General features: G+C 34.8%; 2 protein-coding genes across 2 annotated transcripts in view; one reads left to right on the top strand and one right to left on the bottom strand.

Moving 5' to 3' along the window:
• LOC144446607 (protein TALPID3-like) overlaps positions 1-12,070 on the bottom strand; it is a 90,598-nt gene extending 78,528 nt beyond the window's left edge. The window contains exons 1-9 of the mRNA XM_078136414.1: positions 11,595-12,070; positions 10,993-11,022; positions 10,747-10,759; positions 10,397-10,614; positions 9,250-9,411; positions 8,357-8,576; positions 7,661-7,852; positions 6,758-7,082; positions 5,579-5,690 (exon numbers count right to left, since the gene is read on the bottom strand). Coding sequence (XP_077992540.1) covers positions 5,579-5,690; positions 6,758-7,082; positions 7,661-7,852; positions 8,357-8,576; positions 9,250-9,411; positions 10,397-10,614; positions 10,747-10,759; positions 10,993-11,022; positions 11,595-12,070 — 1,748 coding nt within the window. The remainder of the gene's footprint in view (positions 1-5,578; positions 5,691-6,757; positions 7,083-7,660; positions 7,853-8,356; positions 8,577-9,249; positions 9,412-10,396; positions 10,615-10,746; positions 10,760-10,992; positions 11,023-11,594) is intronic.
• Positions 12,071-12,427: 357 nt separating this feature from the next.
• Positions 12,428-17,599, top strand: LOC144452992 (mitochondrial import inner membrane translocase subunit Tim9-like). The gene is made up of 4 exons (XM_078144248.1): positions 12,428-12,561; positions 13,075-13,199; positions 14,733-14,828; positions 16,308-17,599. The coding sequence occupies exons 2-4, from the start codon at positions 13,149-13,151 to the stop codon at positions 16,437-16,439; spliced, it is 279 nt and encodes a 92-aa protein (XP_078000374.1). The 5' UTR covers positions 12,428-12,561; positions 13,075-13,148; the 3' UTR covers positions 16,440-17,599.
• The last annotated feature ends 5,884 nt before the right edge of the window (positions 17,600-23,483 follow it).

Here is a 23,483-nt window from a genome sequence, read left to right as displayed (position 1 = left end):
ATTATCTCATTGCACTGACATTAGCGCTATTCCACAATTCTTTTTAAACCGACAATTTGCTGTGGAAAGAATGGCCCTGAATTTATGGCCCTGAATTTGTAAACAGAGCTGTACCTTTGACATCAAAATCCAAACTTCAATTTCCATTATAATGATAATGACAAGGAGAATCCACTGAGTTCACCTTGGGTTCTGACATAAAGGAGGCCTTTAAAGTTTGGGGAGTTGGGTAAAGAAAAGGATTATTTTGTTGTGTTACTTATTTGAGAAAGCACCACCCAATTTTTTATTTTATTTAAAAATTTTTTTTACTTTGAATGTGACATCTTTTCGGCAACTACTTTGAAAGATACGACATTAAGCCAAAAAAAAAATGAAAAAGCTGTTCAACCTCCCATATATTGTTTTTGGTGATGGGCAATACATCCTCATGCGGGCTTCGCATATCAGTAAAATATACACTTTGTTTCAAAATCAAGGATATTTCTTTATATTTTCTTAATAGTACATGTAACAATATACATTTGAGTCTATTTCAAATTATATAATATCTTATACTTTACATGGCTCTGATGATGCATACAAGCATGAATTGAGATTAAATTAATCTGTTGCATATCCAATGTGCACTAAAAAGAATTGAGCAAAAGTTTACGACCATGGGAGTGGGTTGAGCAGTCATTGGGCCATCAAAAGTCTGAAAGTCTTGAAATGTTTTGCTCTTTATTCGGGATTTTTGGAACCAAATTAAATTTCAGTAGAAGTCGTTTACCAAGTGCACATCTGCAAAATATCTTTCAGCTTTGCCACAACAAAATACACTTCCTGATAAAATGTAATGCATAACATAATTGTTTCAATTCTGGTATTTTATTACCATATTCAAGCATTGTAAGACTTTAAATTATGTCTATGGTTTGATATTTTATGCCTGTAAATGGCCTCCTACACTGTCTTATTTTAATTTGTTTTCACCTTTGGAATTGTCTCCATCCAATCAGTAGCAATCAAGGTGATAATTGTCTTTCTCCCAAAACAAGATGGAAGGTGGCTGGATAAATACCTCCCTGTATAGGTTAGAGCTAATTAGAGACATCTCCTTATGCATGTGAAATCCACACCCTGTGTAAAGTAATCTCGTTTGGAGTATTATTGTAGTTGGCTATCACTATTATTTTATATCGCCACTGTAGTGTAGGTGAAATAAGGGTTGGCTAAAATAATGCTTTAGTTTCATTTGGCGGGGCTTAACATTTTTTTATAACTTAAACTTAAATAAACTTACAAGAGAGGGTGAGAGGAGCTACAACATTTGTTTAACCGTAAATTGTGTACATTTCCTAACTGTAGCTATGCAGACAAATTGCAAGAGATAGTATCAAGATGACTGAATAAGTTCTATCTAAACTCGACCTGAAATATTTTGCTATCATTATATATGGTTTGTTTTTACATCCTGTCAATCATTGTGAAAAAATGAAATTGACCTACCTACCCAATATGATGGGTTAGGTTGCTGATTGACCAGCTATTTTATTTTTTCTGGCCTTACATATATATGATATTTAATTGTGTATGCTAAAATAGATATTATGTAAATTAGCCACCTTTCTAAATTTTAAATGCATAATTGCACAAGACAAAGTTCTGCAGTTTGTGACAGCTATCCATTGGTACATTTGCATTAATTTAGCATGAATAATTCTGATTGGTGTAATCAACAAACTAAATGATAAACAACCAATCACCACTTTCCAAGTCAAACAAAAGCAAATCATTGTCCAATAGCAATCAACGATATCAACATGTGTGCAAGGTCAGCTAGAAGGCAGGACAATGTGGTTAATAATGAAATTTTAATTTGCACTATTACTGCATGATCTATTCTGGATGAAACCACCATCTATTAATATTTCAATCAAGCACATCTCTCCACACTACACTCAGTCATAGCTCACTTAGATACGAGAATACATTGCCTAGGGGAAAGGTGATCATTCATTCATTGTGAGGAAAGTGAAAAGTCTAAACTGGAGTAATTTCTCCTTCCCCTGCACCAATACCATATCCACTGTTAAAAATATTTTCATGATATATAATTTAAAATTAAATTAAATTAAAAAGCTAGGAATGTGTGGTTCTTTGATGTTTACAATGTAGTGGTATATGGTAGGAATTGTAGGATTGTGAATTACAATGAGACTGTTATAATCACTTTGATTTGATGAGATGCAAGTAATTTAAAAGATATTTGTTTTGACATTTAAAATACAGCATTTGAGACCTATTGCCATTCTAAAAATGTCACACAAATGTTATCACCACTCACAGTAAGGTCAATGACACAGCAACAGTGTGATTAGCATTTCAATTCAAACCTACAATGTACTTTTCATTATTGCATTCACCATCATGCTAAGTGTAGAAAGAAAAAGGCATGATTTCATTCTCTCACTCTCTAAAAGCAATTCCCAAAGTCTACAATATTCTCTCCCTTGAATTTTGTGTATCTGGTGACATCAGCTAAAGATATCTGATGTATGCTTCTAGTGAGTATGGCAACACAAAGCAAGGTGCATCATTCTATGGAGAATTTCCTACAGACATATAGAACTAAGTTCCCTATGCTTTTGCTGTGTAATTAGTTGCCTTGGTAGCTTCAGTAAGTGACTGTTTAAGATCGGTGATGATGATCGGGGAATTGCTACGATCACTCACTGGAAAAGTGTTGATAAAATGCATCATCCTGGGGCATTCCAATGTCTTTATTTCTCTTCCTCACGCTTCGGCACCTCATCTTTTCTGTTTCTTTTGACTTTTTCCGACTGAACCGAGCTTTCTTCCCCTAATAAACGTATCTCAGAGGCATAATATAGATTCCCTTTCACACTTATGTCTTGCTGACAAAGTAAATTTCCACGGCCCAGGGCCAATCACAGCTTTTGCATGTTTTCTTCAATCTCCCACTCGTTCATGGCATAAAAAGCTTCCATTAGTCAACTTCACTCACTGAGAGAAGTGAAAAAGCCAAGGGCGAAAAAACTGAACATCGAACAAAGCCGAATGCCACTCTCTGTGCAACATAGCCCGAGGGTTGGAATTAATGGACACATTGATTTTGTAACAGACACAGTATCATTACCTACACAGCCTGTGGGAGGAAACATCAGTTTAAGATGGCTTGAATTTTGCACGGAAATATACTCTCGGAATAAGGTCTAGATATTTTACACATTTTGTGTCAGAAAATGTAGAACGCATTTAGGAACTAAAAGACAAGGAAATAGGATGTTGCTTTGTAAGGTCATGTCACTAGAGGGCGCTCTTTCATTCCGTTGTTCACAAGTTGCATTGAAACTGTAACTGTATCGAATGTTGTGTAATGATATTATGAATAATTTGTGGAGTTACCTGCAATATTTGCAAAAAGACACCAAGATGGATAAAATCATGCTCTAAAGGGTCTCATCATTGAGTAACTATCAACCAGACAAGGTACAAAATATCAAGGATTTCCATCTTATCAGTATTAAAAGTTATAAAATATAGAGGTATCTAAATCTTGCCCTTTATTCTACTCTAAAGCATCCCATTACATTTGAAATCAGAGTAAGGCTTCTGGGCTGAAAAAGCAGTCATTTTAAAGACTATGTCGTAGTAGATGAAGTGAGACTTGCAATCTGCCCCGAGTCACAACATACCACACAAATCTTGTCTGAATTCACACAGGACACACAAGTGAGATCATTGCACTACTTGAGGATCAATAGGGTAATTGCACCAAGTCACACTTGTTCATTAATTAGCATATCTACTTGGCTTTTGTCATACCTATAACAGGAACCACATAGAGTAATTACACCTACACTGTGACAATGACATTAATAGAAGATAGTGTCGTGTGATTAGTCACACCATTCTATACACCCAGCATCACTCTGATGTCTAAATGCTTTCCTCTATTGATCTTTCACTGGTCTCAGACACACACTACGGGCATTTTTAAAATTGTCATTTGAAACACAACATATAAAATGCTACCATTGTAAATGAAAAGCCTTGGGAGGCTGTTTTTCATTCAATAATAAAAATGGTTTGCAGTGTTATAATCCGCAGGTGAAAGATCTTTTCTGTAACATAGTGTCCAGACAGCACCAAATGAGAGTGTTTAATTGGCCATGCTTTGAACAATAAACAAGCACTGAATTGGCCTCAATGAGATACCTGCTGCAGACCACACACACATGAAAAATACTGCTTTGCAGATTAAATGGTATCCTTCGGCTAAAACAGTAAATTAATGAGTAAAGAGGAAAAGCTATCATCTAAAAGCACTATACAGCTAGCTCAAACACAAAGTAATCTTCTAATAGCTGAAACCACACTAGTTTTCTTTGAGCAATATAATACATAAATATAGGTAGCACACAAAAAAAAGCTTCTGAGTAATACTCAGTATGTATGTATATATTTACTGACCACATTAGTATTTCTTTTAAAGTTTACCAAAACATGAATAAAGTGAAGTTGGCTGTCACACACTATACAAATTCTAATTCTACTGTCAACTTTCTACTATGTGTTGATACCACGATTAAGACATCACAATACACCAAATTTCAAAATTATACAGAGACACAGTCAACTTACTTTTGTAAATCTGGCTGCTGTGTCTCTAACAAGTGTTAAAAGAAGATTTTGCCTGTGAGAGACAAATCACTGTGCTTGGGGGTCTTGATGAATTACATAGTATGTAAGACTATTACATTTACTATGAATTTTGCATTACTGCCATTTAACCCATTAAGGATGACCAAATTTGAAATAACACTAGATTGTGTATTGTGTATTAGAACTCTGTAAAATCTGACAGTAATTTCACACATTTACTTTTCAAAGAAATTGGTAACAGCAGACTTGAAACAACTATGGTAGCAACAAAACCTATTTCTTACTTGCTTCCTTGATATCAATACTTTCATGGTAAAGAAGTTAACCTATTAAAACAAGCTGCTCCTTGTGGATATATCCTGCTATATCTATATGCACTCCTGTACTGAAGGAAATGGGGTTTCTAACAATATTTGCTATGTAAATACACATTACATGCAGATGTATCAAGTGTAAATTATAGTCCTGCATAAAGAAGACACTGGCAGCAAAAGCAACGTTACTGACATCAACAGCTGAAAATTATCACAAATACACACTAAGTTTTATATTTCAGCCAAAACAAACCCACTTTACCTAGGATCATACACTACTGACATCAGCATATCAATATGTACATTATCTACAGTGGCTGAGAATCAGGTACGGAAAATTGTGTATATTTATAAATGAGTGAGTGAGTGAGTGAGTGAGTGAGTGAGTGAGTGAGTGAGTGAGTGAGTGAGTGAATAAACAAATATAGCTATATACCTATTATATGATAGAGGGAGCCTTCAATAGTTTGCTTCACTGAAAGCTTATTAGGCTAGTTGCATTATACTAATCAAATACACAGTTCTGCTGATGGCCACGTAAAAAGTATCTCTGAAATACTCAACACAACTTACAAGAAAGGTACAACACCCACCTGTCTAGACTACTGTCAATTGCAGGTCTTGTCACTCTGATTGGTGTAGGGATGTCTCTGACTGCATCATTGTTGCTAGGTGACAGGATCTCTTCCAGCAAACCACGTCCTTCTAAGAAGGAAGAAATGCAATTTCATAATCCAACAATAAAACCACACAAAGAATATATCATATACATCTAGTTTCAAATTTATAAATTCTTGGAGAGTAACTATAGCAACACCTGTAATATAGACCAATATCTATCTTTCTATAATTTGTTAGGCCTTAAATTAGTACTGAATCCAGGAAATAAAATGCAATCAATTTTTAAAGAAGACCTTTAAAGAAAAATGAAATACAAGTAATACAGCTGATCTACACAGAATATATTCCTTTCAATGACACAATTTCACTTCTTCAAACTTACCTATCCAAAAATTCTCTCAAAGACATTACAATTCTATGATTATGTTATCAGTATATCGTTGTATGATTGTCACATGAATATGACTTGGCTCTGGTTATACACAGCAACACTAGTCTTAATGTCATTGATTGCACTGTACTGGTACTTTGTTTTCTTGTCAAATGTGTCCTTGTCCAGGACTAGCTGATCTTTCATGTGTGTGTTTGGTATTGCGCACGAGTGCAATTGAAATATTTTTGTTTTTCATTTCAGTCATGTGTTTTGCCCTGAAAGGAACTTCCAGGTTATAGAACTATTCTTCTGTCCTGTTCTGTTCTATTCTGTTTTATTCAGTTTGTATGAGAATGCAATAGAAACTTCAACAATGTAAGAAAATATATTCACTATACTACGATGATAAGATTCATATTGGGTGAACAGTTCATATTAAGCCCAGGTCTTGAGATATCAAACTAGAAAAATAGCAATATGTCTGAAATCATTTTGTCAAAATACACACCACTGACACATAATCCACAGTCAGTCCCACTGAGCATGGTCAGATCAGTTTCAAATTTCTGAAAAACTACATTATTATTTCATCAATATCATATATTTGTGATGAGAACAATTTGTAGACTAATCCTGTTTATTAATTTATGAACACCTAAATTATATATTATCATTTTTTATGTAACAATATTTTGTATGATATCACCCTCAATTTATTTTCAGCTATGATTAAAATTTGGCCTTAGGCAAAGAAACCTTCTATATGATGATTTCCTACCTGGTTTTTGAAATGTAGTGGTTTGTGATGTCAATGGAGTGGGTGGTTTCTTCCTTGGAGCTGGGGTATCCAGTGGTGATGTCTGTGTAGGTTTGCTGACATGTATTGGACTTGAATCCATTCTTGGGTGAAAGGTTGCTGCAGGTTGATACCTGCGTGGTTCATCCATAACTGTGTATCCATGCAATCTTCCAGGTTTGGTTGACTCAGGTATAGTTGCTAGGTTATTTGGAGTGGATGTCTGCAATGCAGGTGCTGCAGTGAGTGGTGGTGCCCTAGAATTAGACTGTGATGTGGTCTGACCACCGTTCTCTAGTAGTTTAGCCTGTGATGAAGGAAAACACGTCACATGACATGTGAGATAAGCAAATGCAATGTTATTTTTTTAAATTCTGCTTATATTGACAATATAATATGTATATGATGAAAAAGTGAAAAGTGGCAACAGTCTTCTTCTGTATATATGCACAAATGCAGTAACATTGCTCATTTCACATACACATGCAAATGTTTTGTTCCAACTTGAAGAATGATTTCCAAAAGTGTATGATTTTGGTGCTGCAAGAAATTCTACACTCTACGTTTACTCAATATATGCATTCATATGTTCTGTTTCTTACCTAAAATTGACAGAATGGGTTGAGATATGCATTTCACTAAACTGTCCAATTGTAGTCATTGCTATACTCATTCTGCCATTCCTTATTTTGCTCAGCTTCAAAATGGAATAGTATTGACTAATATTGGGTTACAACTAACAAACACTTTCTAATTTTGTGGAAACATTCAATAATGTATATATTGTGTCTGTGAAAATGAATGTTCATGGACTCTGGATTCATAGTTACAAATGAAAATTTACATTGTAAATATCATGTGTGACTGTCTCTTTTGTAAACATACGTGTAACTGTAGTTGTTGTTTCTGCAAATCTTCCAAATGTTTCAATCTCATCTGTGTCAACTCATCAACTTGTTTCTCTAAATCCTTGACATGTTGTACATGTTGTTGCTGCTCAGCCCTCTGTCTAGCTTCGTCTAAAGATGATAGCTTGGCCATGATAGCTTCCATTTTGGCTTCTAGATCACTTTGTGCCTGTCAAATAATAAACATTAAGTATTGGAACAGCTCATAGAGGTCAAAGAGAAGGTTAGTCATGACTTGTAGTGATCAAAACACATTTCACAAATTCAGATATTGGTTGTTGTCATTATTTTATGCAATGCAATCTTATTTGCTGAAATAAAACTGTGCATTAGATAGAGGTCCAGTCAGGCTTATTTCAGCCTGCTATCAACTGACATATGATTTTGGCTGATAAAATAGCACCTTGGTAACTTCTTCAATTCTGAAATCCTGCACAAAACGCTACAGCACTTTGATGTGTTCTGTCATTTTGGGTATTTCCTGCATGTGAAAACTTTGCAGGAAATGGCATCATAGTTACTACAATCTCTTTGTCTTCACAGAAATACTAAAGCAATCAATCTCCTTTTTTGATTTGTTTTCTACATCATATGAATTGTAAGAGTAGCCAGGAATGTTATTATCCCTCCACCCCACCCCTCCCAAAAGTCAAACACATCTGTTGTAATGTACCTTTAGCATTGGTGCTGCTGCTGCTACTGCTGCTGCTGTTGCAGCTGCTGCTGTAGAGATACTTGTTGCTTCTGGATCCATGCTACCTGATGCAAGCTGCTGCCTTGCTAAGGCTCCGGATGATGTTGGCTGGCCTCTCATGTCTTGTTCTGTTCTTGGCATGCTCTTGGTGATGAACTTAGGTTGTACTATCTTTTTCACTGGTACATTTTGTACTGGTCTAAAAATACAAATGTTGAATATTAGGAACCTGTCTATTGCCTTTATAAGATATCACATACTGGAGAAATGTAATAGGGGATTGTGACTCTGTTGTTTTTGTATGTGTCAAAGGTCACAGCTTAGAATTATAATTCAAATTAAGAGTGTACATGTTTCACTGTAGGAAAAAAGTTTCTCTAGTCATTACATCGCAATAATTTGAATGTTGGGCAAGTCTTTATTCAAAAAAATATACCATCAGTTTCCTCACATTCAAATTACTTTTGATAACTTCTAATAACAAGAGCTCAGTCTTCCATGTGTATGACATAATATCTAGCGTCCCAAGTGTCAAATACGCACAAATAACGCATTAACACGACCTCAGTCTATGTAATCGACTTCCTCTAAGTTTCAGATTGATATTGTCAAGACTCGTGAAGATTTTTCCCCAAGTGAACTCTAATGTTATGCCATATTCAACAGGCGTTCAGAACTTGGGATCATGGGTTAGACAATATTTAGTGCCTGTAACATGATGCATTGTTTGTTAATTAAAAAAAGCTCTTCATGCTTACAGTTATAATTTTTTGAAGATTACAAATGTTTCTTCATATTCTGATGATTGTACAAGCATTATAAAAAAAGTATACAGACATTTATTTTGTCAACAGTCCAAATCAATATCTTACCTCTTGACAAATGTTTCCCTGAGTAGTTTTTGTTTGCCACCAAGTCTGAAGTCACTTATCTCTATATCTCCCTGTGGCTTTTGTAACTCTGTAAATGCCACACCTTCAACTGGAGTACCTTGTTTCAGAAAAGTTGTGGCTGAGGACTGCAATGAATAACAACTGAATATGAATTCAACTATCCATCAACATTGAAGAAAAAACAGGAATTTGTTAAACTGAAAAAGGACACATGTATTAGTCAATTACCATGTTATTGAAGAACCAAATACAATATAGTCATATGTATGTAAATCATTCAAAGAGTATCTTTCAAATATTCCTGTTTTACCTCATTTTCATGCAAAAAGGAAAGTATTTCTATATTTTCCACCTCTCCAATATATTATTATATCATGTGTACAGACTACTTACTTATAGAATGAATGTACATGTCTGAGTGCATGAGAAATTATGGAGTATGGTGCACAGTTGTTTTGTCAATCTGGACATGCATGATGTAGTTGCTGTACCATGTCTACATTAGTTATCAATTTGCTCATTACTTCCCTTGACTGTGTTTTTATTCTCATTGCAATTCCCACATGTGGGTGCAGTACTGACACATTGTTACAAAGTGGTGACATGTTTAGTATGGAAAAATTCTGATCTCTATTCCTGATTGCAAGCTAAACATTGAACATCATACACTGACTGTGAACTGTGTGTTGAACACCATTTCAGCTATGTGAACATTATAATTTGTGTATTGTGTTAAGTAGCTACAGGCAGTATCAAGTCTGTACTTCAACACAAGACAAAGAGACTTTTAGGTCAAACTCTGTGAATAATTTAATTCCATGTCTTTCAAATTTTGCCACAACCAGCCATCAGTAATTTTAATACGTGTACCAATTTCTTAGATTAAGTTTTAGTACAAGCAATTTGGCTGTACAAGGTGTTGTATTTTTATTTTACTTGGCTAATTAGACCAGACAGTGCGAGTTAATCCTGTGACCTGTTGTGTGTGTTCTTTTCTATTTCTCCATTCCTTGTGGTCCTTTCCCTGTCCTGTTGGTCATAAAAATTCAGTTTTCATGACAAGCATGGATGGATGAAAATCTACGACAGACTGTTATCCATCAAACTTTAACTTACTGTTGTTGGCTTTGTTCTACCATGAGGATTTTCCCTGATTACAGTGACTGGAATTTTTTCTTCCTCTACTTGGATGTTTTCATCACTCTCTGTTGATGGTGTTTCTTGCTGAACATCCACATTGTGAGATAATGAACCCTGTATTTGAGGTTCTGTATCAGGTTTATCATTATCATTAACAGGGTCTTCATTCACATTTTGCTTTGGTCTTTTTGAGTGAACAATTGGCTGGATATGGTGAAGGACATCTGAAGCAAACATAATATTATTAGTAGCAGACAGGCAATGATTGACACTTCCATAGGATTGTCATTTGATCTCCCTTCATACTGTATATGATATTTTTTTTATTTTTAGTACTTTGCCATCTCTCCTGTTTCTGTGATTTTATCAATGACTTTAGGCAACCTTGCCTGAAAGATCCTGTCCTTGTTTTTGCTTATGTAATAGCTCCCCGTAAGCAGCCCAATGACTGGACCTTTCAGACTATAAGCAATCATACATATCTTAGAGATAATGTACAATGCATTGAGACTTGCATAATGACACATGATAAAGTATGCATTGATTATCATCTATCAAAAACTGCACATTGATTCTGATGACACTGGTATGGGTATCTCAACATGTTTACGTATTTGTAATCATTATTATCTGTAGATGGAAACTGACATGACATATAACATGTTTCTTTTGGATTCTAACATGACATGAAGTATTGTCTTTTCCTGTATTCACAAAATAGGTGTGTGAGATTGTATCCTTTTATTGCAAGAAAACAATAGAATCTAATTTCCACCTGACATTTTCTATTGATATGTAAATTAGCTGATGACAACCATCTACATGAAAACACAACTTCAGACCATGGAAATGCCCCATGACCTCCTTGTATGCAGAATATGTAGAACTAGAACTCAGTCTGCTTGAATCAAAGCCTAAATATTTTAACACAAGAGAATATGCCTAAATTGTAAAGCCACGGAAACAGATATATAAAGAATTTATAACACGAGTAGAAAAATTAGTATCTAGTAATAAAAAGCGAATTTTGTGTCCTTTTTGAGGAATGCTGGACTTCAAATGGTGCTGTTTATTCATATTTACATGAAAACCTCAATGTATATATTCTCAGGGTAGCTTTGCAGCAGATAACGTGATTGGCGCTCTACGTAATGAAAACTTAGTTACCTGTTCTTGGATGGTCCGTCTTCTCAACAGGAAACAAAGGGGGTGGCACGTTTGGGTCCAACGTTAGTCGTCTCTCTTCTTCCTCCTCAAATGGGGACTTGATTTCCTTCAGATGTTTGGCTTTAACTTTGACTTTCTTTGTACCCCCACCTACGGAGCTATTTGAGCTGGATATGCTTGAAAGACTTATAGCCGAAGCACCCAATTGCGTCAGTTTGTGCATAAGTTGACTGGGTGGATCCACGACTGTGGACCGAATCAGAATGTCACTCGCACTTGAGCTTCCGGAAGTGTTGTTGCTTTCGTTCATTCCTGGTCCAGTAGGAGAATGACTCCTCAACGAATGAGATTTAGAAGTGGTAGCATGCACTCCAATTTCGGGGACATAAGCATCAGGGGTTGACGTTCTCTCCATTTCGCCAGGATTATCAGTTACTGGTTCAACTTGTCTATCGCTTGCACATGTAAACATGTCAGCACCTGCAGTAGTCATGTCAACATTCAGTTCAGACCGACTTTTTTCTCGGACAGATCACGTAGCGGCCACTGCCGCATCATTAGTCAGTGTCGATACTTCGTTTATTCTGCTAGATAATTTTTCCTTATGGTACATTATACGTATATTTTCATATTTTGTGAAAATCTAATATATTTTACCGACAACAACAAAGTACATCCTACCTCGTCGCCATTTTGAATTCCGAGCCTATTGAAAATTTACCACAAAAACGTAACACGTTTTGTGATTGGTTATAATGTACTGTCTGAAGACCTTGGCGAATAACAGCGCGTGTTACATTATTTGCCAATAATTGTACGTTTGTTTAGTTGTTCTTTTCACCAGCTGGTGCAAAATACCCACGAGGACGTACACATGCCTGAAAATATTAGAGAACATATTTGAGATTGCAGCTAATGTATCCCTTTTGACGAAATCACCTATCTATATCTCAAACCGTCATATTTTCATGGTGAATATATGTGGTAAGTGTTGAGCATAAAACCGGAAATCGTAATTGCACGTGTGTTGGAATGTGGTATATTACCGGTGTATCTCTATCACCAAACTGTAACCCCCCCGGCCCCCGATCCTACGCATTGGAAGTTGTACCAGAAGTTGTGGAGATTGATTTTTTACTGTAGCTGCGTACGCGCGCGCGTAGGAGCATGAACTCTCCCCCCCCCCCCCCCCCCACACACACACACACATTCACAAGCCCCTGCTTATAGAATTGTTGGTAACCTGAACATGCTGAAGGCAGCTCCTAAATACATGTATATCAAGTGTTCCTACTGTACTAGGCTACAGACATCTAGCTATGGGAATGGTACAATGATAATTTCTCATGATGATGATGATGCATCTCCACTTTATGTTCACATGGACGTTTACTACAAGTAGGGATGTCAAAGCTTTTAGTAGTTGGTGTACCTTACTGTATCATGTTCCTGAGATTTATAAACAGCTTTCATTGCCTTGTACATATTTATTCACAGACAAAGTCGATTCAACAGAAAAAGAAGAATACTGTCATTAAACTGAATAGGGAACACTAGGAGGGTAAGGAAAGATGGCAATGAAACTAACTCCACAACAGCAGCAGCAAGCTGAAGTTAAACAGGTATTTAGATTGTCGTCTTACACAAACACTTTGTAACCATGTTGTTTAGCCCATGTTCAAAGAATGACTGTAATGCACATACACATAGATATAAATTATCAACAATATTAACATATCTGGCGATATATTGACACAGTAGGGGTAAAATAACACAAGATTCTATCGCTGCATGATTCAATCCACAAACTTCTATACAACAAGATAAGAAATGGAGTGCCTCCAGATATTGACAACACGACTTTTCAACCAGCTGTTTACTCATCAAAACATTGACAAAATTTTACCATCCTCCACCTTCCTAGTAGTAAGTACTGTACTGACATTTCATAATCCTCTAAGGAAATATGTTGTTGTTACAATCGGACCATGGCTAGCTGACAACCAATTCTTGACACCATGCATTTAACAAATTGAATGATACATTTTTTCAAGTCACCTCCAGTTCAAACAATCAATGTGATTGGATAATCAACCTTATGGCCAATAGTGGTGCTTTCCACAAACATTGAATGTCCAATTAGTGATTGGAGATGACTTGATTTATCATTCTTACTAACCTAGCCCATCGCATAGTATCACCCAAATATGTCAATATTATGATTATTTATTATATTCTGAAACAAATGTCTGCATTGTTGTGTAGGTAAATCCTATTCACTTTTGATATAACATACATTTCCATACATAGTGAAAACAAGATTTTAGTGGTGGCTGGTACTCTTGTTTAGTGGCTGCCAAGAGTTGTGTACTGGTACTCTTGTTTAGTGGCTGCCAAGAGTTGTGTACTGGTACTCTTGTTTAGTGGCTGCCAAGAGTTGTGTACTGGTACTCTTGGTCCTACACTAAAGATTAAAGGAATTACTTGTTGTTAGATCCACTTCTGACAGGATCTCTGAAAAAACAGGGCTTGTTCTTTGGGAAAAAATCTGAAGATTGAGAATGTATATGGCAAGGAATTTCTGTAAAACCGTAATTTATACTAGTATTTGTAACTTATAGAACAAATCACCAAGAAAAATTGCATTTTCTATGCAGTGAGTAATGATGCATGATGCATTTGTTTCTGGTAAAGTTGTGAGTCTCCTGTCATAATCTCTCAAAAAAATATTGTTTAGTGATTGATTTGAACTACTGATAATCAGAATAACATCAATTACTCAATCAAAAAAAAGAATTTCAATCAAAAGAATTTGCATAGTGTCAAAGTCCAATACGATGTAATGTACTGAATGGTTATGCAATGAGATTTCAAGAGCAGTTGGAAATCAAACAGATTCTGTGAAGATTCTTTCATAAAGATCTTGACCGATATTATAATTAAATGACACAAGAGTTATCACCATGTCATGCCAAAGAATTTTAAGTTTTATTTGTAGGGCATAAACTGCCATTACAATGTACATCTTTCAAAGAGTTAAGTGTAAGACATCAGACATCAAACTCTCCTAAGTTATACATAGTGTTGTCTAGTCGTGGCCTTCGCCTCTAATTAATTATGATTTTTTAACTCTGTGTTCTTGTCTTTTCTTTCAGTTCCGTGAATTCCTCTTGTCCTATAACCGTTTATCAGAGATGTGCTTTGTAGATTGCGTTATGGACTTTACATCTAGGAAAGTCACTGATGGTGAGGTAAGTACTGATGTGTTTTATAGACTGTTATGAACTTTACATCTAGGAAAGTCACTGATGACTGTTATGGATTTTACATCTAGGAAAGTCACTGATGGTGAGGTAAGTACTGATGTGTTTTATAGACTGTTATGAACTTTACATCTAGGAAAGTCACTGATGGTGAGGTAAGTACTGATGTGTTTTATAGACTGTTATGAACTTTACATCTAGGAAAGTCACTGATGGTGAGGTAAGTACCGGTGTGTAATTGATGGTGAGGTAAATACAGATGTGTCATTGATGGTGAGGTAAGTACAGATGTGTCATTGATGGTGAGGTAAGTACAGATGTGTCATTGATGGTGAGGTATGTACAGATGTGTCATTGATGGTGAGGTAAATACAGATGTGTCATTGATGGTGAGGTAAGTACAGATGTGTCATTGATGGTGAGGTAAATACAGATGTGTCATTGATGGTGAGGTAAGTACAGATGTGTCATTGATGGTGAGGTAAGTACAGATGTGTCATTGATGGTGAGGTAAGAACAGATGTGTCACCGATGGTGAGGTAAGTACAGATGTGTCATTGATGGTGAGGTAAGTACAGATGTGTCATTGATGGTGAGGTAAGTACAGATGTGTCATTGATGGTGAGGTAAATACAGATGTGTCATTGATGGTGAGGTATGTACAGTATAGATCATTGATTGTTAACACATAAACAAAAACCAAATATCAATGTTCAACAGATACAAGTTTCTTTCAAAGGAGTTTGAGTAGAATTAGGATAGTAGCCTGACAAATTCACTGTATAGATTATGAAGATGATATACTGATAGCATAGTCATGAAGTCAACCTGTATGTATAGAGAAGTACTTATCTAGGACTGATTTCTACTTGTGTAATTTCATATGCAAACAGCAGTGCTCAATTTTGAGGCTATTTAAGTAGCACTGTAGGTGATATCAAAGATTGAAGTTAGAGAGTCTAAGCTGCAACACATCACATCCTGATCTATAAGTATGAGAGTCTAAGTCTTCTCCTGCAAGGCATCATATCCTGATCTATAAGTAGGATTTGAATTTAAAATATGAATTGTATTGTCCAGTGATCTTCCTTCTTGCCACTACTGTACTTCATATGATAAAGCTGTTTCTATTTTCTTTTTAACCTTTCCTACAGTCATTAATCCAATACCTATCAAAGTATGGAATTACATTTCAGGTACTTACAAGTCCTCTTCTGACTGTGGGTTTTGCTGGGCCTGTAATGTCAGCTCTGTTTGATTCTGCCCAGGTATAGGTTTATCTTTTTAAAAGTCAAATCTAAAGGGTTGATCCTTCCACAGTTTATCAAGTCTATTTTCAAATGCCTGAATTATTCTTGCTGTGACAATGTTGTTAGGGAGACTATTCCATAAGTCCACACTTGTACATCTAAACAGCTGACTTCACCTATCTATAAATGCTCACCAGTTTGAATTCTTCTGTTACAGGAAAACTGTGCATCAAATTGTATGGAGAAATATCTTAAAATGACTCAGAGGATATCACAACGATTCCAAGAATATCAAGTACAACAGAATGAAAACATCCTAGCAGCACAAAAAGGCTTTGTTGGCAGATAACATACAAGGAATTGGTGGTTCAGAAAACAATGAATAGTAACAAGATGAACTCCTATTTTAGTGTTTGATTTATGAAGTTTCCATTATACATTGTGGGGTGAAATAAACAATGTTTTAGAGACCAACAGTGAAGTCAATGGTGGTAAGTTTGTGGAATGGTAATTGTAGACCAAGAGGGTATTTCATGTCATGCACTATATATCATTATTTACTGTTTTGATAAAGGCTAGACTTGGATTACTGTATTATAATCCTACTGTGTTGGATGTTTGGGAATCTGTAGATTTCTTCAAGACATGTATATTTGTTACTATGGCAAAACATTAAAAATAATTGTGTATTTCTGATAACTTGACTGTTTAAGCCACTGATCCTTAACATTTTTTAGAAATTCTTTGTCTTCTTGACCTTTATACATGTCTTTTCTTTCCCAGCTATGTCTGTATATATTTCATCAAAGTGTCACAGAAGGGGTATTCTGACCGACCAGTGATGTCTGTACATATTTCATCGAAATATCACAGAAGGGGTATTCTGACTGACATTTCATTTGGTTTTAGGTCAAAGCAATAATGTTAAAAAACAAAAACAATTGAAAAGATAAAATGAAACAAAATCCCAACCTATATACCATATATCTCTGAGACCATGTTATTGGAAACACACAATTATTTTTTTCACCTAAACATATAGATGTAGTCCCTACACATTCAAAGTCACCTGCCCATTACAACCTTGCAAAATAAATCTCAACATGGTTCAGAGTACTATCTGTGTGGAGAAGTCTCTCAATTCGCATGGCTTTGAAATAGTCTATACTGACATAGAACCCAGTAAATGTTGGCTTTAAAATTGTACTGTGACTTTAATCACTGTGTGTATAAATAAGGAGACTTCAAGCCAGTGTTCATTTAAGTTTTACAGTATGTAGAGGTTTATCATTGGAAGGGGTAGTTTCCTGATATGATACAGTTCTGTTGTGCTTCCATGGTTAGTTCAGTCATACATTCAAAGTCTAGAAAGTAAATGATAGTGCATGTGCCCCATGAGTATTCAACTCAAAATTTACCAAATCTCTACACCTATTTTACTGTAGACAATTTGTTTGTACAGTTCATATTTTGTCACATAAATTGTATTTGTAAGAATAAAGGTGCTGATCTCCAGATTTACAAGGTGTTCTTCTTTTTTTCACAATGTGTGAATTAGACACAGTATTGCCTGAATGTTATTTTGTGTGAAGTAGAAATGTTGAGAGAGTAGATATGTGGCTTGGCATCACTGCCATGTAGTTAATATACCAGTAGTGTGTGTGATTTACAAGATAGGCAAGTTACAAGATTTACAATTTGCTATGTGAATTCTGTATCATTAATTTTCAGCGTTACAGCTGCATTGTGAAATGGCAGTATCATCAAGTAGATGTGTGTACCATGTTATGTTTATTTCAACATTCAGTGAGTGATCATCTGAAACACAGAGGACCATGTCTGACCAAATAAATGAGGGCTTCAAGAGTATCTAGTCTTTCTTTGATGTATGCTTGGGGCAATCCTACAAGACACTGTACTTCATTCTTCATTCATTCATTCATTAATTGATAACATCAATGAGATGTACCTCCAGGCATCTTGAGTTGTTCCTGAGGCCATGACTCCCAAAGTGCTATGCTAGCCCTAATCATTAGATGCCTCCTAGTGATAGATGAAATGATCATTGAATTTTCCAGGGATACTATGCTTTGACAGCATACAACATACAATTGTCTCTAACTGAGTGACTTGTGTTCAAGTGGTGCTTGAATTCTACATAGTGTTGGACATACAATAACAGAAACATTCAAGGTTTTGTTTAATATTTTGTTTATTATGAATTATCTTAATATTTTCATCCCTGAAAATTCAATATTTTGATATAAAATATGAAATTGAAATTAACATATTCAAGTAGTTTATGCCTGGTTGAAAAAGTAATGCTTGCATGGAAGAAAATCACAAACTTTCAAATTTGAAAGCAAAATTAATTTAAAAGTCAAATTCTACAAAGACAAAATAAATGCCAACATTCTCTATGTTTATAACTTGTATACAATATTCAGGGTCCAGGGTTAATAAGATAGAATATAGGCCCTGAATGGTTCCAACACTACTGTATCAAAAACGCCATTATCATCTACACACCATAACATGATAAACTACTATACACTTGTTTCAAATTGCTTGATATTAGTATGTACATCTTGAAATATTGTAGCCAGTGTGTAGTATTTCTCATCAGTGTATATGCACTTATCAATGGGCAAGGTTGTTTTGGACACACTTGTCCATGGGCACAGTAGTTCAGACCTCTTTAAAATTTGTGAGTGCCCTCCTGATAAAAAGAAATTGGTATATTTCAAATCATGACACTCCTTATGATGTGTATCAATGTGATGTCACCATGGTGATGTGATGTCACCATGGTGATGTGACTGATCCTAGACTTCTCTTGTGAAAACATACTAGGGAGAACATTGTATAGTGGATGTTACAGAACAGTGACTAAAATATTCACTTGTTGAGCAAGTTGACTGCATAATTGACAACAGTCTTGTTGACACTACCAACAAATTTCTATCATCAAACTACAATCCATCACTACCTGGACACATCTTGCAGTATTTCTTTGAATGTTATATTTTCAATATTACCATGACATAGTGGAACTACAAGATAAAAGTCACCGTGATTCTATGATGTAACTATAGCAATGATATTCTAAAGTGAACACAATAGAACACAATTAAGTGAAAGCTATTTCATTTACTGTTATCTAATAACTTGCATCTTGTAACTGATCAGACTCCTCAAATAATGGCAAAATGTCAAAAACAATGGGCTTAGTAGTAGTGTTGGTTGTGTTCAATAACAGACTTCAAAAAAACCCACAAAAAACATAGCATGTTTTGTCACTGTATTCTTAGTGCTTGACTTTCCAAGCATAACTTTACATTAGGTACACAGAGATGAGTTGAAACATAGACTCCCCTTATATTACCAATGGTTCAAGGTGACATATTGCACCCCCAGCCTCCATTGACTATTGTACACAAAATCACAATACAATGCAAGGAGAGTGGAAGCAGATGGGAGGCTTCATAAATTGCACTAAATTACTGTTTCTATTGTATAATTCTAAATATATTGTTTTGCCAATTGCAGTTACCTGTTTTATATATTGGAGTTACCCATTTCGTAAATAGACAATCTATCTGTAACAGTTTTTTTTAAGGGCAATCACTAGTTGTGATTAGACACTAACTATTACAAAGGAAAACACAAAATCAAAAAGCAATTTCTAAATACTATGGTGAAATGGCCACTTTTTGACCATGAAATGACTGCCATGTACAAGTCAATTAAATAGCAAACTTAGGGAAAACAATCTTATACTCTCTGGTTTAAAGCGATGAAATCAAAATGTAGAAATATCGGTGGTAATATTAACTGACAAATTTGGTGAATAGTAAGGTATGATTCCAGCACTATTATTGCCGATAGCAAACTATCCAGTATTCACCTTATGAATGATTGTCAGTCATTTAACAAGGTAATTTGTTTGGATTGATTCTTACTTGTTGCTGTCAAAAAAATTAAAATACAAATGTATGCATAGGGTGTAATCTTGTACCCCACCCCTATCCCACCCTGACCCCATCTGTCTGGAAGATTGAATGATCCCCCCAGGAAAGAAAAAAAGGTCAATTTAAAACTCTGAAAGAAAGTTGTTGAATAAATTGATATACACTATTGAAAAGTAAAATAAATGAAATAACAGTTGTTTACAAATGTCATAAAGTACTGAAAATACAAACAAAAAGTTAATCAAAATTGTCATATTTTTTACAAACAAAAATGCACAAAATCTCACATAAAGGTGGATCTTGCAAAAAAGCTGTATGGCATTTTACTACAATACATTTGTTGAAAACCAAATGAAAGGATAAATCTTTTATCTGATTAAATATTGTAACAAAAAGTACTGCAAATTAAAAGTAATGACATAATGTCATCAAATTATCTACTTTTAATGTATTTTTACTATTAATCAAAATAATTATGTTCTTTGAATGCAACATATACTTTAATTACTATTAGTGATGTAATCTTTTTTTCTAGATAACAAATTTCATGTACAATGCATTGATGTCTTTATTAGCTCCATATATAGCTAATTAAAATGACATTATTGTGTTGTGATGATGAAGAAAGACAAAACTACGGTCAAGGCCATTTTTAATGCTTTCCCAGATTATGGATTTTGAAGTTCAAATCTTTACATATTATGGGCTTTAATGAACAAATATTATCTTCTTATATTTCACTCACCCTGGAAGTCATTTTGTTATGACACCATGTAGTCGTCTATAAATTGTGTATGATGTTTTTTTCTTCAAAGTTGGTCATTTTAACCAGAGGGATTAAAACTGTGAAGATAAATATCACTTTCTAAAAATAATCTTTCTAGATGAAGTAATAAAAACCAAGGTATGCCCCATCCATGTATCTTTCTGATAGAATACTTGTTCATTGTCTGAATGAGATGGAGTTATTATTAGTTACCAGATTCTTATAATATCAGCCTTAGACTAAGTAAAAATTGTTACTAGTAATCAAAAATATAAATTAATTTAGATCATGATTCATTTGTTCTTCTCTGTGTGTTTATCTGGAATCCATGCTGTCTCAATCCCTTCTCAAGGTGTCTAGGTAGAAAATATGAATCTAAGAAAATTTTGGAACAAACTAAATAAACCGATTGTAATCTACTACAAAATGATCAAACACAAAAAGTGAATTCCGCTAGCATACAATTTCATGTATCTGCCACCAAATCATCAATTTTCAGTGTAACCTTCTTAATGTTGCAGGTTTCTAAAGTATATGGTAATTCATAAATGGGTTGAATATGTTGAAAGTGTTAGGTCAATGGCATGTAGTTATTCCTGTATTAATTCTAAATTCATCTTTTAATGGCATGACATGTATTTCAGGATGTAGCTTTAAACTGCAGTTTTACTGCAGGACATATTGCTATCTGATTCTCTAGGGATAGACAAATCTAAGACTCTTGAATTAATAGTTGTGGGATTCTAGAAATAGTATATCACATATAGACATATATAAAGCATCAATTATTCATTTCTTTTCTGGTTTTGCCCCTAATCATGTTGTATCACTTACATAGCATCATTTCAAATCAAAATTCAGGAAATGAGTGCTTGGGACTCTAGCTGTGCTGTGTACATCTCTACTTGTCATATGAAAGGCAATGTTTCACTGCTTTTTTGACTTCTGCATATACAAATAAAGTCGTGGTTTTACACAAAATAGTGACTATGAAGTAACAGTATGCTTTAATATTATCTAAAACATTTTGGTCATCTGTGGAATTTAATTTTGCATGGTGGACTATACACAATTTACATTTAGAACATTGGAATGAGCAGAAAACATTCACTGTCAAACAAGGATCTAATTTCAAATTTCACCACTTGCTAAGAAGGTAAGGGTAAAGGCAGACAAGAATGTGAGGAAAACTCTCCAAGCTTCCAATGTGAGATCCCTACCACCCCCACACTTCACACCTACTCTTTACGTTTGCTACCCTAATCTCAACCACAATGTCGCCAACACACATCTCCTACCGGTACTGGCAGTAATGAAATAATCAGTTGTAAGCTTGTGTGAATATTGAACAAAACTATCAGTTTTCAAGTAATTTGAATTTCCAATCATTTTACAAAATACAGATCAGAGAAACTTCAAAAATAGTGAATACATTACAGAACAGTTGTGTCTCTATGGACATCTGGAGACCGGAATTTCACTAGTAAAAGTTTTGATTTGAGATTAGTTGACCAATCAATAAAATTGGTTACATTTTGAGCTACAAATGTGATTAAAAATGAGTTGACCACACAATCGATTAACTATAACAAATTCTCCACAAATCAGAATACTCAACTCATGAATATTCATTACCATGACATTAGATTTTGTGACCTGCAGTAGTTAGTGGAAATCTGCTATCAACAAACTAATCTTATTTTTTGTCATATGAAGGTGGGAAACTAGCACATTTACTACCATTTCTCTTCTTCTTTATCCAAATATAAAATACACATAATTCAAATATCGTTCATAATTCTCAATAAAATACATGATTCTAGAATATTGTAATGATGATTATTGGCTATGTTGTGTAATCATATTTTGTAAAATGTCTCTTTCTATCTTGTCTACCCTGTTAAACTGGAATAGTGTAACAACAACAACAACAACAACCCCCACCCCCACCCCACATCATCTTCATGCAAAGTGAGAGGGGGTCCTATATGTGTAGCATTATGTAATGTGAATCTAGTATGCTCAGTATTAAAGTATGTGAATGTTATAATGTGAAACTAGTCAACGATTCTAGTCATTTTTGTACTCAAACATACTGATACATACCCCACCCCACCCCGTACGATGTTTACATTTTAATGTTAATGTTAAAAATGTCTACTTTTCAAATGGTTTGGTGTTCCAGAGTTGCACAGACATATTTTGAGCATGGGAAATACCAATACAGGGTTACTACAATAGCACTTATTTATATTTTCTATAGAAGCATGATAAATATATTTGTTACATTATAAAATGTGGTGGTCTATGCTGATATAATGTGCACACAAAACTGATGCGAAGCATTTTGAAGTTTGATTTGACAAAAACAAACAGTGTATGTCGATACATCTTAAAGTCAGTCTTAGCTGCTGTTGACATTCTTCCAATAACCCTTTGATGTTATTTCTTATGTCTAGCTGTTAATATTGTCCTATACTGCATGACACACAACAACCATGAAAGTTCTGTAATACAAACAAGTGTGTTTATATGAATACTGTTATAAAAACAAAGATACCGTACATCACAGGGACACGTAATCTTGCTTGTATAGATAGATAAATTATGATACAAATACAAATAATATTGCTATACTTTTACTCCATCTTGTTTG

Source organism: Glandiceps talaboti, chromosome 2 (genome assembly GCF_964340395.1).
Source record: "Glandiceps talaboti chromosome 2, keGlaTala1.1, whole genome shotgun sequence".
NCBI lineage: Eukaryota > Metazoa > Hemichordata > Enteropneusta > Spengelidae > Glandiceps > Glandiceps talaboti.
This window is presented reverse-complemented; position numbering and strand designations above follow the sequence as displayed.